This window comes from Adelges cooleyi, unplaced genomic scaffold, assembly GCF_023614345.1.
Source record: "Adelges cooleyi isolate 19-005CV unplaced genomic scaffold, UGA_ACOO_1.1 ACOO_flye_CR_arks_rails_tigmint_CR_PRNA_108, whole genome shotgun sequence".
Taxonomy (NCBI): Eukaryota; Metazoa; Arthropoda; class Insecta; order Hemiptera; family Adelgidae; genus Adelges; species Adelges cooleyi.
In genome coordinates, this window is record NW_026095761.1 from 5,895,009 (window position 1) to 5,911,989 (window position 16,981).

At 33.5% G+C, this 16,981-nt stretch overlaps 1 protein-coding gene across 5 annotated transcripts in view; it reads left to right on the plus strand.

The window, feature by feature from the left end:
* LOC126845866 (venom metalloproteinase 3) overlaps positions 1-16,981 on the plus strand; it is a 190,614-nt gene that overhangs the window by 167,059 nt on the left and 6,574 nt on the right. For all 5 annotated transcript variants that reach the window (XM_050584865.1, XM_050584871.1, XM_050584877.1 and 2 more), the window contains exons 2-7: positions 1,407-1,608; positions 5,318-5,381; positions 6,498-6,703; positions 10,483-10,569; positions 16,559-16,787; positions 16,859-16,976. In XM_050584865.1, coding sequence (XP_050440822.1) covers positions 1,540-1,608; positions 5,318-5,381; positions 6,498-6,703; positions 10,483-10,569; positions 16,559-16,787; positions 16,859-16,976 — 773 coding nt within the window. In that variant the 5' untranslated portion in view covers positions 1,407-1,539. The remainder of the gene's footprint in view (positions 1-1,406; positions 1,609-5,317; positions 5,382-6,497; positions 6,704-10,482; positions 10,570-16,558; positions 16,788-16,858; positions 16,977-16,981) is intronic.

A 16,981-nucleotide genomic window follows, 5' to 3' on the forward strand; every position in this document is an offset into this window, starting at 1 on the left:
AAGACGAAAGGTCTTTGCTCCCTCGGCGATGGCCACCGGCAAACGACCAGCCCCGTCCTGTTCTTGGCCTACAGTCAAAAATGCAATTTATATGATTTTGTATTTATTTTTTATTAATTCATTGATAGTTTCACACGGTTATTCATTTCGCTGTCTTCGTGTCATCGCGCTATGAATATCCCAGTTATCGTTATCGACTGTGTATTGCGCGTACATATTATTTTGTACTTTGTAGGAAGATATCCTTAAGATATAACTTAATCTGTAATACTACTCTTAAGTTCTAAATCCTATTTTTTAAACTTGAATTTAAATACTAAATAGTCACCTTTAAGGGTCCTATTACTGGATAGCATCCCTACTCAAAGTCTCCAAATAATTTATTTACATTGTTAACATATTTGCTTATTGTATATTTTTCTTTATGTACAGTTTATAAATTTTATTTAAAATAAAAATAGTCACCGCCGCCTGAAACCCTTTTGATTGTATTTCGGCGATTATTTACAATTATGAAACGTCGCATTGTGCATTGATTTACCGGTTTCAGATTGTTTTATAATTTAAATGAGTTTGGGAAACTAATTACATTCTTGACACTACAAGTATATACAAAACTTAATGACTCGATAGGTACTTTTTGCCTTCAGAATCATACTAATGTTCCTAATGGCTAATACTCGTACTCAACGAATTATATTGAGACGTAAACGATGCAGATCTAATTAATATCAAAACGCGGGCTTTACACATTGGTAGTTTTAAAAATCATTTATTAGTAACATGAGCTGTGTCACCGGATGGTCGCCGGAGACTTTAACGCCACTTTTTCAAGTCACTATTACAATTGTGATAGCTGATAACAATATTATTATTAATTTCTATTATAGTAATACGGAACAAGTTGTAGGCGGACGTTAATAGTTTTGCGTTTGATGCGCATAGAGCGTAAAAATGCTCACTTTTTATATTCGTCCATAATATAATATTATATACAGTTTGTATTTTAACATAGTACAGTGACTCGCATTGTGCGTTATCTGCAGTTTTATAATGTACAATAAGCGTCGCGATCGATGCGCTTCTTCCTGGTGCTTATTTTATGTTTATCATAATAATATACAATAAACAATAGCTCTAGCGCTAGCCAAGTTCCTCGGACGTTATGCGCTAACATTTAATTGCGCGTCTAAACATAATAACACTATAACAGAATAACAACCATTACGACAATTGCACCAGTGTGTACATATCGTAAAATTACATATTATACCAACGCGGCGCCACCGTCGTATTCTTCCTTCGTCTAAGAACCACCTCCGGTGTCTCAAACCAGACACCAGGCCTGTTGGCGATTAATAACAACTAGGTATATTGTTAAACGGTTTTTGTTTGATGTTTTGCAGATCTACGACGCCCCACGTCCGTCTAAGACCATCCAATCCAAACGCCGAATGACCGAAAACGCGTCTAATCCTCATCGTCGCTGACCGCCTTCGTCGTGCCGCCTCGAATCGTTATCTTTGGCCAAACATCGCCATGGTAATACTGTCAACATGGAGTTTGCTAAGCATAACGGCTTTCGTGTCGCAGATTTTCGCCAATACGGTAAATATAATCAACGCAGACCTAAACTCGTACATATAATTGTACAAGGGGACAGTTTATACACACACAATGCCCGCATAAAGTACCAAAATGAAATACCCCAAATATGTTAATACTAGATACAAATAGTAAATTGTCTAGTACAAATAATTTTTGGTTAGGTCGCGCCATACCCGCACTCCTAGTAGGTATCTAGTATTACTGAAGTCTTGCATTTTATTACGACGAACCTTTCCAAAACGGTCACCGTACGCAAAGACACTTCGATTCGACTATAGTTTAATAGGTTTCAATGTTTAATTAACATACAATATGATATTGTTGTTACAACCTTATCAAAATCAACAAAAAATAAGGACACACAATATAGTAATAAGAATGATGATTGATACTTCATAGGGACACATTCTGTGTTTTATAATTTCAGAGGCATTCATGTTACGAGTTTAATATTCTTAAAGTTAATTCCAATAGCAAACGAAAAAATAACAGTAAAACAAAATAACTTAACGAAGTAGCTAACTATCACAGAAGAAAATAAATTAATAAAGATGACAATAATAACAGGGATAGAGCTGAAACTGAGATTGGAGTATAGGTACCCATTACTTTGCAAACAGACATAAAAGCTGGTCTGGCTAGATAATAGGCAAAGCGCAGGATAGTTCTTCCCCAAACTTAGAAAAAGAAGTATTGTGCTAATTACTCATTACAACGTCTTCCGTGACTGGGACAAGTGTGCAAATGCGCAAAGATAGGAATAGTTCGTAATCTAGAGATTATGCATTATTTAGTAATGAATGTACCATGAAAGAACAAGAGTGGAAGTTTACAAGACAATATGATATTAAAAGTAAGTAGTTTACTAACATGCGAGTAACGTGTCTTGTCGATTGCGGTTTGTTCGTGCGAAGTTAGACTAGGTACATTGATTAGCGTGGCCGGTTTGAACGAGAGAAAAGAAAAGAGAAGCAGTTATAATATTAAGTACGTGGTCAGTGATCTTTGGTCACAATAACATGTAATAGGCACGTTAAAGGTTATAACGTGTAATGATAATGCGGGCAAAAAAATTAGGAAATAACAAAAACACGATTTCGTTACGTACGAACAAAATGTCAACTTGGTGTGTGTGTGTGTGTATATGTTAAATGAAGGAAAAAGAGAGAATTAGTGCCCTCACCCCCTCCCCTTCTTTCGTACAACTCAGAAGGGCGTTGGGTTCACCCGATACAATAGAAAACGCAAACTGAACACACCATAACAGACGAAGGAGCCGACCTACTACAAAATTGGTTCATATCGCCGCGGGTTACTCGTAAAACAACGACCAACTTATATATTACATATTACATTATACTAAAACAACAATAAACTTGCACATTCCGGTCCATTGGCCGGTCGACCATTTACGCAAGTGCACTAGTTTATATTGTTCGTACCATTTACATTACATTATTATCAATGTACAACGCCGACAGCAGCTGCTACGCAATTCAACTTTACTGGCGTACAAGCTATTCTATCCATATCCTGAAAACGGTTACACTCGCCTAGGATAAGAAAGTTGGATGTATATCGAACAAGTCCAAAGTCGGACTAACTCTGACTATAATTTGTGTATAGTAAATATATTATAATCCATAGTAGTGTAAACGTAAAGGTATCATAACTTTATACGTGATTCATAGCAACGTTGGTATTATAGTGTAGAATAGTTACACGGGATCGGATTCTCCTCGGTCGTCACAAACATAATAATAATGTAATTAATACCGTCAGAAGCGTTAATAATATATGTATATCCGATGACTTCAAAGCTGTCGTTGCTCATGGGCGACAAGGTTAGATTTCACAGATTCCTATGGTCGGTTCGAAAGCAATACACGCGTTTACCAAAACACATAACCAGGATATTTGAAATATTTTCCATGTAAATCCGATAGTTCATCCTTAAACAACGGGTTTAATGTAATTCCACGCGGAAGACCGTACTTATGCCTATTGTTTTTGAAGGACTCTAGTTGAAAAATTAACCCATCGCGTGCGATCGTTATCTATAAACAGTGAAAATAATATAGCATGCATTTTTATCATATATTATCAGACATGTCGGTTGTTTTCATTTATTTTTTTTTTCCATCGGTCCTTGGACTTGTGCATGTAGTACTGAGCTATCGAGCACGTACTTCGCGGCGGTGGCTTTTCTGATACCAACGACCTTCCCACAGCCAACGAGGTCATCGGTTTTTCGGTAATCCGTCGTCACTCACAGGCGACACCGAACCTTAAATTTTCAATCGGTCGTCCTCGGACAAAGAATAATAATATTATTATTATTATATAATGAATAGGTAATAACAATAATATCGATAACTAACTTCATCCGTTGGTCGGGCACGACAATAACATGCCATATCAACCCTCGACCAAGGAACACAATGGACCTCGTGTGCTGCTCGTGCACCGAATATGTAATAACAGTGGATAGGATGAACGGGTAGGGGGAAGAAATGGAGTTGGGTCAACGACAGCCGTAATAAAATATATATAGTTGCTCTTTGCGCCGACCGGAACACGTGAGCTCGTACGAACAAAATATATACCGCACAACTGTTTTAATTTGCGAGACCTCATGACGGCGCTTCTGAAACAACAAGAATTTCTTACTTGACAAGTGTACGCGACCGAGATAAAATCAGAACACAAATTATGCATTTTACACACAACATAATATTTAACTGGTTATACTACTAACGTTACACACAAAGAACTCGGGTCTAAAATAAAAAAATATGTGTTATTAACAAATCATCGAGTCCACTTTCCGGTACCTTTAGCTTTATAAAAGAGTTTTGGCATGTAGGTATAGAAAAGAATGTCGGTGGCAATAATATTTACCTACAAGAACATTTTTGCTTAATCCGATAAATGCGGTAGTCTACCTAATCGGAACTACTATTGTAGTTGGTGTTGCACCTGTTGCACTAGGTGTTATGTGACGAGCATGACATTTTAATAGAATATATCAATATTCATATCAATTCCAAACGGAAACTCGTGAATCTGACATAGACATCATCAGCAACATTATAATTACTATACTAATTTTGTATTGTTTGCCTGGAAATCTACACTGCGACCGAATATACGTCTACTAGGAAGTCGTGGATTTTTTGGTTTTTTTTTTATCTCTCATCCGCCACCGACGCAAGTTTCTCCGATATTTATCTGTACACGTCGTGCCGCCTCAAATTTTATTATACAACCAACTGCAACGCCTGGGCTCTCTTGTCCCATAGGTATAGTAAGTAGTTAGTAGGTGCGTACTTACTACTTACTGCACAGCTGTGACGGGTGGATGGATATGAATTTTACGCAACGTGCGCGCACAACGATCGCCGTCACGGACCGAACGCCTATCTGTCGAGTTATCTCATCGATCGTCGAAGTACATAAAAGAAAAAAAAACAGAAACATTTTCCCCTCTATTTTCGTCGATTACCGAAATTCATAACGAGACCGTTTTAACGACCTACTAATTCTCAAGCGCATACACCTCCAAGCAATAGATGTACGTGCCCAAAGTCCCAACCAAAAGCACATACACACACATTGTCACACAAACAAAACTTAGTAATACTCCAATGACAAATGCTAATTATTTTACAAAAGTGATCTTATTTGGTTTTGTTTTTTGTTTTTACAGTTACACGAACACATGAACGTAGATGACCTGATGAGGGTATTCCACGTAGAACACCATTCTGAAGGTAAGTGTCGATTTGAGACGTCGCTCTGTACGGCGATTTAAAGTCGGCCAAACGAATGATATAATATTGTACTTTTTATATACAATCTATTTAATCGTTATATAATTAGCGAATTGCTCGCGTTTAAGTAAAGATATCTTAAATAAATTATAAAAGGTTTCTAGCAGTATTATATAATACAAGACCCACATGCCTCGTCGAATGCATATACTTCCTTGCAACGCATGCATTTGTTTACCGCTAATACGATACGTCATACGTACTTGTTGAAAGCCGTATATAGCCACTGCCCACTTTAATGTATTTCAATTTACAACCTGACTTGTATAGTATTATGTTATTGATATAACGTAATTAATTATTTTTTTGTTCATTCGGTTCTTTCACTTGACTTTTATTTCTTACTTAGAAAGTACATTCAATTTGAAGTGTACCTATTGCAAATATTTAAATGTGGAATTTGTTTAAAACATGTTTGCACTACAAATACACTTTCTACTGACACATTTTTTTTTTAAATTGTCAAATCCCTATTTCATAACTATTATTACTTTTTACAAAACTTGTTTTTTTTTAGTTTAGATATAGCCACATAGTAGAGCAACTCATTTTGATCATCTATGTATATTTCATGTAGTTTGAATTTTGACAAAAAATGGTCTTGTATTGTAACAAATATTAAAATTGTATTTGACAAATAAGTATTGCTCTACAAAGTGGCTTTATTATATTTATAAACATAAAGTTTTGGGAAAAGTGTTTAAAAAAATCTAGAACATATTTTTAAGATTTTTTGAAAATCTTGATATTAATTAAGATATCAGTCATACATGTCACTAAATTATGCGCAATACACTTAAATTGAGATCTGCTGAACTTTTTAATCAATTAATACAATATAATATTATGTACACATAAATAAATGAATAAATTACAATTTGAAGTGGTGAGAATTAAAATATCATTTTTATAAAATTGTAATTTTGAATTTAATTGTTGTGGCAATATTTTGCATGCGATCTGAGGAATGATTTCAAATGTTTTCGTTAACAATTTTAGCTGTCTAACACGAATTATACAATTTCATTATTTCTCACGGACCGTTTGATGTTTTAGTTCCTCATTACGAAGTGATCAGCCCGCATTCCATCGTCCGAAGGGATGCGGCCAGTTCGCACAGGGTAAAGCTCAAGGCTTTCGGTGAACACCACGACTTACAGCTGGAGCCGTCCGACAATCTGCTGGCTGGCGACAAACTTCGTGCGTGGACAGCTCACCACAACTCCACCACAGACACAGTACACTATACAGAACTGCCCGATGTGAGTATGCCAAGAACTTTTTAAACAAAAATTGTAATTTACAGTTTTGTCCAATTAACGTACTCACGTGCAGTTTTTAAGTACAATCAGGAGTGCTTGAACGCTTTGCTTATGCGTTTAAAATGTTCTAAAAATCTTATGTGTCCTTGAACAAACCGTTTTGTGACCAAATTACACAGGCTCGCCGTTTGAAACCTGTAATTATATAACTTAAAACGTGCATACCTTTTATTTTGTTTGTGCACTAAATGTATTAAAAATATAATCCTTTAAGGCTTAGGTAATGTGTGTCCATTAGTGACAAACCTATACACAAATGAAAAGAGTTCAAAAGTTTTAAAAAGTAAAAAAATAAATTAGTTAAAACGAGAGTATTTATTTGAATTTGAATAGAAATTAGTATGCGAACATGACTGAAATTAAAATACCGCTTTCTGTTTAAGAATACTAGACCGTAGTTTCGTGTCGTGAGCGTTCAAAATTTGTTTAATACATCGAGCAAAAAATAACACATTAGGCTAGCTATTTTTCTATAATATTATAAATGCAAATTGATTCAAGTAGGCACTCCGTATGACAAAACATAATACTTTAAAAAAATGTACCTACACCACATAATTATTTTCAAGTATTTCTGGTGTTATTTCTACTTAAAACGTTGTCTTCATTGCAATGCGATCACTATTTAGTGTTTTATTTTCCACAACATAATTTGTAAAAAAAAAAAAGATTAACATAGAACATAATAAAATGTTTGTGCAAAAATTAACCATTTGTTTTTAACGGTTATTTTCAAATTTATAATTAGACGTTGGACACTAATTGGACGTTTGCTTACGGGCAGTTATATGTCTTTTAAAATAATATATTTTATGTTAAACGTAATCCACCGGTGTGGGTGAATCGATAACGAGCATGTAGCCAGTTGTCTATTATACCCACAATATGTGTACAGTGTCAGTGACGTTATTCCGCAACCGTCTGTTCAATATTTAATATGGTAAATTGCAATAATAAAGACGTATAAGATAATAGTAATATAAACGAAGACGAGCACGTCCGTGGCGGTACCGAAGACTATAGTAGGCACTTGTGTATGAATAAAACATATTATTCACTACTACAGGCTAGGTAGGTAAACGTGAACGTCTGTCTGTCTGTCTGCGCGGTGTATTATGTGTTGCACTAATATAGCCATCGCCGTTGTTGTTTTAAATAATACCTACACATAAGGTGGAATCAGCGAAAGTGATTATTTTTCCACGAACACGGACCAACGTTATTAGCATAAGACTCATTGTTATACATTTTTTCAATTATTAACCGACCCTTGTTGAGGAATATTATAATATTATAGTCTCGGTTGTAACCGTGTGGTTGAAAAATATTATGCGCGTTTTTCGTTATCCTACGAGTATAAACATATAAAAAATATATAATAATAACAGCATTAAAATAAACCGAGACAAAAATTACATGTCGTTTCGACTAATTTATGTACCGAGTTGACTCGTATCCTACTGTTGTCGACCCCGAAAATCACAGTACAGATCAACGCAACACTGTAATAATATACCTATCACGAGTAAATATAATGATTTTTTCAATATTTCCTTGTACACTTTCATGCGATTCAAAAAACCATAAATAAATGGATAAAATCATAGTCAAACGAATTTGCCATTAGGTGTGTTGCGCGATTAAAATGCTCGATTATTTCTAGTGTAATTATTTTGCAAGCGGTTATTTTAGTCAACTTAACCACGACCTCCCCACATGTTCACGGCATAGTTTATGATATAATATACTTAATATAGTTGTAAGTATACTGTATAAACATACATAAGTTAACACGTTGCTGTGAGACCACTGAAGTCTGAAAGCTAGTTTTGTCGCCATCTTACTTGGATCTAACGTTGAAACAATATTATATTATTTCAAAAATAATTATACCTAGACAATCTCCAACAAGTCTAAATGCGGAAGAATTATTATTTATAACCCGAGAAACTAGTAACACTGTTTTACAGTAGTTTCGATTTTTTTATTTTAACTATTACAAAAATTAGAATACATTTCGTACAAAATTCTTAGTAGCCCTATGTTGTAGGTACGTTATTATATGTACATATATATATATATATATATTATTTTTTTTAATCTAACGAGTGAGATCATCCTATATAATATAAGGTCATGTGTACAGTGTACACGTTCAATAGTCATTGAACGAATACTTTTGTTGTTACTCGGTGAAATGAGTTTGTCAGCAAAAGAAAATAATATACATACTTATATATACAATTTTTTAGTGTAATATCTTATACCACAGTATTTGCAATTGGACAGTTTCAAAGAACATTTTTTTTTTATAAGTCAAGGATTAATATTTTTCACGTTCAATGAATACGAGACCGATTCAATTTCTCTTTAAATTCGCTCGGCTCTGCTACTATGCAAAAAACCTTAAAACCATTAGGATAAGCCATTCCCATATTGAGTAACGTAAAATATGGTGTATTATTATTATTATAACAGACAGACAAGAATGTTATCTGTATACGTTCGTGGGTGGACATAATCCGGATGGTATATACCGTTTTTCTGTTAATCAAATGGTAATAAAATAGCGTTATAACTTATGTGCGTGCAATATAAATCCGGGAGCAGAGTTGACTCATCAATTTAATTTGGATCCAACATTAGTAATTGATTTTTTTTTTATGCAGATAAATAAAGGTATTTTCTTTGCAACGAGTGATTGTGTTTTCAAATTTATGTAGGTATAGTTAATGCGTACAAAAATACAAGGCGCGCCTCGCATTTCAATATTTAAAAAAACATGATAATATGAAGTAAAACGTGTCCTTCCAACTATCAGTATATTAAGAGCAGCGCGTCACTGTAAAATGTGTTGGCTTTGTGCGCTGTCAGAAATCGGACTGCCACTTGTCAGTTATGAATAAGAACAAAAACCAAACCGCCAATTACAATAATTAAAAAGGATATTACGACCCAAATTACACTTAATTGAGCGAAGAGTTATTATATCCAAATTATGACTAAATAAAAACATTAATTCAAACAATAATTAAGCCAATGAAAAGTAAAGTAGTGTAAATTATTTGTTTCTCGAAATCTTGATGGTTGTGAGTGTATCATTTTCAGTTTACACGTTCAGTTGAACTAATCAAATATACATTTAGTTTTTTCTTACTATGTCTTATAACCTTAAGACGTGTTGCTCACATTTTTTCTTGACTACTCTTTTTTGTCGGCTTTCCACAAATTTGAATTATACTTCTTAATTATTTTTTAAGGAGCCTCTACACTAGTAATTATTAAGGCGAATGGTACAGGCAATTTTTTACTAAAAATTAGAATGATTTTTTGGCGTAGACGCACCTGGTGTAAAAATGTACAATAGACATACATAATCTATCTACAACATAAAATTGTATATACAAGTACTTGAATGTTGAGCATTATTTCGATTTAATTTTACTAATCTTAGATTTACATTAAATTAGTTAATGTAACAATATACCTCACGGAAAAAAATATTGTTCAATTGGGACACAATACAAATTGTAGTTGGAATAACTAAACATTTGTTTGGCCTAACTGCTTTTTTTTTTAACTATCATTCAACTATAAATTTATTGTATCCAAATTAAGATGACCATAATAATTTAGTAGATCCAACTAAATATGTATTACCGTTTCCGTGTTATATGAAGCCAAGAGTATTTATTAATCGTTTGATTTTTTTTTTTTAGGAACACATCGGTACACCTTATCAGGACGTCGACAAACGAGCGGCGCTCATTTTGCACAACGATCACAAGGATGGGACAATTCTAATGGTAAGTTGACACGAGGTCGAGTTGCAGTAACATTTAAGTAGGCCGAGACGGCTTGTCCATAGTAAAACACAAAAAGAAAGAAACAAATAATTCTTCTGCGCGGGTACAATTATTATTTAGGATGTATAGCGGTCATGATTTTAATTAACGAATTGACAAACAATCGTTATACCACTGGCTACTGTTGTACTCGGTCGTTGAACACTGGATCTGTGATGCTAATGCGGACACTGTAACTAATAACTATGGTACTTATATGTTTTTTTTTTTCATTATGCCCCCTCGCGGTCCATGACGAGTCGTCCGAGATGTTGCACAACTATTATTCTGATCGTGATTAAAATATAAATACAAAAAAAAAACTTATAATAATAATAATACATTACATCCAGACGCGGTATTGTTGCTGTTATTGTGTTGTATAACGAGGCGGCGGCAGATTGCTGATAGGCACAATCACCGGACTGGCTGTTTGGCGCCGGGATGGGTCTCACGATATAAACATTGTCTCTTGTTATACACACAGAATAGGGAAGACATATTAATTTGTTTTCTATGCACACCGGACTGAGATTTTGTTCCGTCGGTATGCGCCCATACACGGTACTGCGCCTGACCCCCGATAAAGTTGTGTAATATACCGCTGTGTATAATATAAGGTATATGGATCGTTTGAAGTTGACAAAGTCATTCATTAAGGTCGCGCAGTCGTCACTTGACCCAGTATACCCGTGCAATCAACTCGTCACTAGACAATGATAAGTAATTCGCTTCTGTAATACATTCGCCGTATGTGTAAGACGACGACGTGCAATTTTTAGCTGTGTGGGCTCGCTCAAGGTTTATAATAATTACGAGAAAGACACAATTGGTAAGATTAGTTTTTTGTAATACATGCCAAAAAGAAGACGGCTGTCTTGTGTGCAATTATATTCTGTTGCACGCGAGCTCGATGTGTCCCCTTCACGGTCTAACGAAATCGGTTTCAATTAGTTTGGGCAAATCATCGACTGTATATTATCGTAATAAATAGATATCTCTATTGACGGCCTGGCTGTATGTAAAATACATTAATAACCCATTAGTGCCCTGAGTCGTGGCCAGCGGAATACCGCCAAGACGTTATTGCTTGCTGTGAAATAACAGAGTACACACACATAATTATTAACGCGGCTTCGAAAGTACATTTTTCAAGCATTCGGTATTTGCTATGTTACCGAGTTATAATATTATTATTAACACGAATGAATCAAAATATTTTTATTAGTAGAAGATCTTGTAGAAAAACTAAAAGTTCTATGCAGTTGATGATGAATACAATTATTATTAAGAAGCTAAAGTAATCTTAATACCCTGAAAGTACCAATTACATCATAGTTTTACCACAAACTAAAAACATTGGTTTACACATTTTATTTTGTCATGAATTGAAAAGTGATACTTGCTCTACAATCTATAATAAATCTCTATACTTGTTTTTCAAGAAATAAGAAAATATTATATCGGAACCATCAGAGAATTTACCTCCTGCAATATTTCTTGAAATAAAAATTGTATATCTTTTAGTATCAAAGCCCGCAGTATAATGTTTAAATATTCTTAATTCTAAAAATCTAATACCATAGTTATATATGATTACAAAAGTATACATAACCACTTTTTTCAATTATTTGTCATTTGAGGTGAACAGCCAGATTTCTTATCTTAAACATGGTAGCATCAAATATATCTGTCACCGGCTGTAAACTACAAGTCGTTAATAATTATCTAGCGTTAACTATCCAGGGACATTTACATCATTTCTATTTACATGCAGATAAAATATCATTTTATGGTGTAATGTATGTAGATAAATTCTACAAAATTAATATTTATATACTTAAAATGAATAAACAATTTTGCTGGCTGTTTGTAGAGATTAAAATGCGCATCTTAATCGACAAAGAATATTTAATGGGAAAACGACGTTCTGGTCACTAAGTTCATAATAACCTCACATGACCAATAACTTCACAGAATTTAGCTATATCTTTTATAGTGTCGTTATTTTCTAATGGTTTCGACGAACATAATGTACCAGTTTCTGAAGATATCGTTATATTTTTTCCATGGTACCTATATGACAACAAATATCCACGTAACTCGTAAGGTCACTAAGTAGTGTACAGTTGAATAAGTATAAAACGTTTTTTGTACTGGGTATGTGTTTCCTAAAAAAAATAAAACGAGCTCCTAATTAAAAAAAACACAGTTTCAGTCCACTGTGGTTAAGTTTTACATTTTTTTGTTGAAAAATGCACATCTGGGTAATTTTTTAGTTTTGAGTCTCGACTAAATACGCAATAAAAAACAGCTAAGAAAAATATCAGAAAATGCTAATGAATTGTTATATCATAATTGTACGTTATCACAGTGATCAGATGACAGAGAAAACGTTCTAAGCCTTATGGCAAAATATGTCTACAGCAACATTCACTCACTATTATACCTTTTATAGAAGCTATATTATATCATAAGGGCTGTGGCAATTACCCCGATCAACACTCAATTCGATAGCCATGATTGATATTAATTTTCTATCGTTGACAATTTCTTCAAATTCAAGACAATGTTATCTGTTAGTTTTTGAAGTGAATTTTACATATGTATACATAACCATTGATTATAAATATTATTATTTTTAATCAATGATATAACGAATGAACTTTTTTTAAGCTTTGTATTCGAGACACAAGTCCCGATAAGATATACATCCGAATGCAGTTGGGCGCATAGATTTCAATTGTGTTCAAAGATACGCTATGAAACGAATGATTGTGTTCCTTACATGGAGATGCGCTTGTTATTATTATAATTATAGAAACGTATTCGCGCGTGTACTCCGGTTTATTACCCACGGTGACGTATCTAAAATAACACACGCACTCATTATAACTAAATACACTACCATTGCAATGCATTTACATTGATGAATTATTTATACAAGTATTTCGCTTGAAGTGTACAAATAATTGGCCCACAGTTTTAAGAAGAAGTCTCCGTTTCGTTTATGATGTCAACATAAACGCTATTAATAGGTGTATAGTTGAATATATTTTGTTTTAATAGGGCTAATGGGCAATAAATAAACAATATTGAAAAGAAACACGAATTAACGACATGTAAATTTTCTATTGAAATGTATTTGATGGTAATTACAGTGACCATCCATAGAACATTAATCAAATCTACCGACGCTATACCAAATTACACAAGTGCCTATAGGTATAATTAATAGTGTAAAAATAGCGGTATGGATTTCATTAAGTATTTCAAATATTATTTTTTATAAAAACCATATTACATTTCCACATACTTGTACATAACTATGATTCGTAGACACTATATAATATTTACACCTACCGCATAGGCAGTTTCGATAAAACTTGATCTTGCAGTTATAAGAAGGCAACAGCACAAACTATAAATCAAAAACATTGGTGATAATTACATTTGCATGATACTTGCCAAGTACTACTCCGAGTGATAAATTAAAAATAAACGGGGACGACAATTATCTGTTCCTGTTGAACCATTCATAATGGCAAAACACATGGTACCTACTTAATAATATAAACAAAACAAATAAATCAAACCTTTTATTAGGCCAATCGATATAGGAACATACCGGTTGGATATTTATGTTCAGTAACCCGTTTCGACCTCGAAACTCTACAATAGAATTATACATATTAGTGATAGAAAAAGATATAGATTTGTCAAAATATTAAATATCCTGAAAAAATTACTACATTTTCAAAGCGTTTTTCATAAAAAAAACTATGTTTACCTAAAAAAAACTCGTTTGTTGATTTTTTAATTTTTTTTACCACCTTTAGACAATAATAAAAATGTACTTAACCGAATCATTCAAGATAATAAAATACCTACTCGTGTGACATACTAAACACAAGCTAGTTGCGATTTTCGAATATATTACATTTAAATTATCTACTTAAACAAAATATAGGCACGTTTAAGCACCTATTGGCGGTTTAAACTATTCTGTGTATTTTACGATTTATTCGCCCTCCCCAATGACAACATTATAATGTTATTTTAATCGAATAGATACATCTACATCCAACTTACATCTTTGTCAGAGCCAAATTTGTTTATTATAATTTTATTATTTTCGTCTACCATGTTATTATGTTTAGCGTTTGAAAATAATACACCTACCTACCGTTTACAAACTACGATACAGAAGGTCGATTTCCATATTTACTGGAGGGCCAATTGACAATGAAAACGCATTACCCTAATGCTTAAAATGTGTCTAAATTAACAACTATCACATTTCGAAATACTCTGATTTTAAATTTCTCAAAATGTTCCCATTATGTTAGTATTTGGTTAATTATAACTTCTGAACTAGAAACGAACGTTAACAATAATCTATTCTACAAAAAATTTCAGTTTCTCCATTTTAGAGAAACCGTAATTTGTAATGATAAAATTAATACTATACTAGTGAATAGGTCACGTTAACTAAGAGAAAATACTATTTTCCATTTTTTATAACATTGATAATTATTATAATTAATTCTAAAACGTCGTATTAGCTTTTTCCTCATAATTCTGATAAAAGTAGAAGGTCCTAGAGCTATGGTGATGTAAAACTGAGTCTTGACATCTGTTACCTACAGACTACGTTATCAAGTTAACCATCGTTAAAATAAACCATACATTATTATTAGACCTACATATAAATTTTGCATAATATTAAGTAATATTATGTGTTTTTTTTTTCAATCAAACAGTACTTCATTTCTGTATTTCAATATTATTTATTAACCTAGTATAACTAATATATTATATATTAGGTATATAATATAAACGTGTAAAATCTAAGTCTTACACGAATATCGTTAAAATATGCATTGCAGTTAGATGTATTTTAGTAGATATAGCGAAGATCTACTGTAAATATTCACAATACTATAAAACAAATAGTAAGCACGGTTCCATTTAATAAACTGAGACAAATTCAAAACGACTTGACTTGTTTAACCCAACTATGGCGTACATAACACATCAGGGGACATAACAAGGTTCGATGTTCTCATAAGACGTAAATAGGGATAGGCTTCTAGATTGATTTTCTTGGAACTGAACGATATATTCATATTGTGTTTATGGACATCAAGTTGTCATACATGCGCGTTTGAAACGAAACACGATTTTTCGTTGTCAGACAATAATTGATCACAAAGAATAAAAATGATACGGTGCGCAACCGGTTTTCGGGCTTGCCGATTTCAAATGGAATCATAATGAAAAAAAGGGCAGGATAGGCGTTTGTACATAAATTATATTTTACCGAGAAATTTAAACTCTGAAACACACAATACTTGTCACTAGTTTTGTATGGAACGTTTTTCTTCATCACTTCATTTTAAGGGTACATAAACTCTTTAATTGGAAACCATTATTAAAAACACTAGTACAGTTGAAACTCGAAACCAGTAAAGTCTAAACTAGTACAGTATAAACCAGCACAAGAATAAGAAATTAGTTATCAAAATTTAGATATGAAGCCATTTAGGAATAGGGGCGTGCCTAATAAATGTTCTATAAAAATACCAAATTGATCTGACCGCACTAACCGATACATCAACTTTATACTTGATAGTTTTGGAAATCTTCCAGTTTTTTTTTTAACGTAATACAAAAAAGTAATGGTTAGGTTGCGACGATAAACGGTCGAGTATACATAGGAGGTATTCGTATTAATTATGATTTGCATATTTAGAAAAAAAAGCAGAAGTCCGATTACGTTTGACAAATAGTCTTCAATTAATTCAAGGTAATGCTCGTGTGTAATAAACGAGACGTTCATTTCGATTGTCTCCCTTGTTATATTAACATAACTGCCAAGGGAAACGGTCATTTGTCTGAAAAACACAAATAAACGAGACTTTTAAAATCATGTTTACTTTGTTTGCAGGAAGGAACCATAGGTGATCATTTGGTAGTTAAGCCAATCCCTTCAGTGTACAGAAGGCACGTCCAGTCTACTCCAGACGACGAAATGTTTTTGGACAAAGAGATCAGTAACGGCGAAGACGTGGTGTCCAAATATGGATTTCCCCTCAAGCCCCAAAAACTTGTTGCTCACCACAAGCACGTCGTGTACCGAAGAAATCCGGAAGCAGACACCAGTTCCGGAGATTACGGTAGGGATGCTCGTGATAACCGTAACTTTTAAACCGGATACCGTTAATTTAATTTACGACGCATTTCGCAGCATTAATGGAGCCAGACTCATTGCCCAGGAGCAGACGGAAAAGGTCAATCACCAAAAGAGAAGCCCCTTACGCCATTTATCCGGAAATCATGGTTATCGTTGATTACGACGGTTATAGGTTTG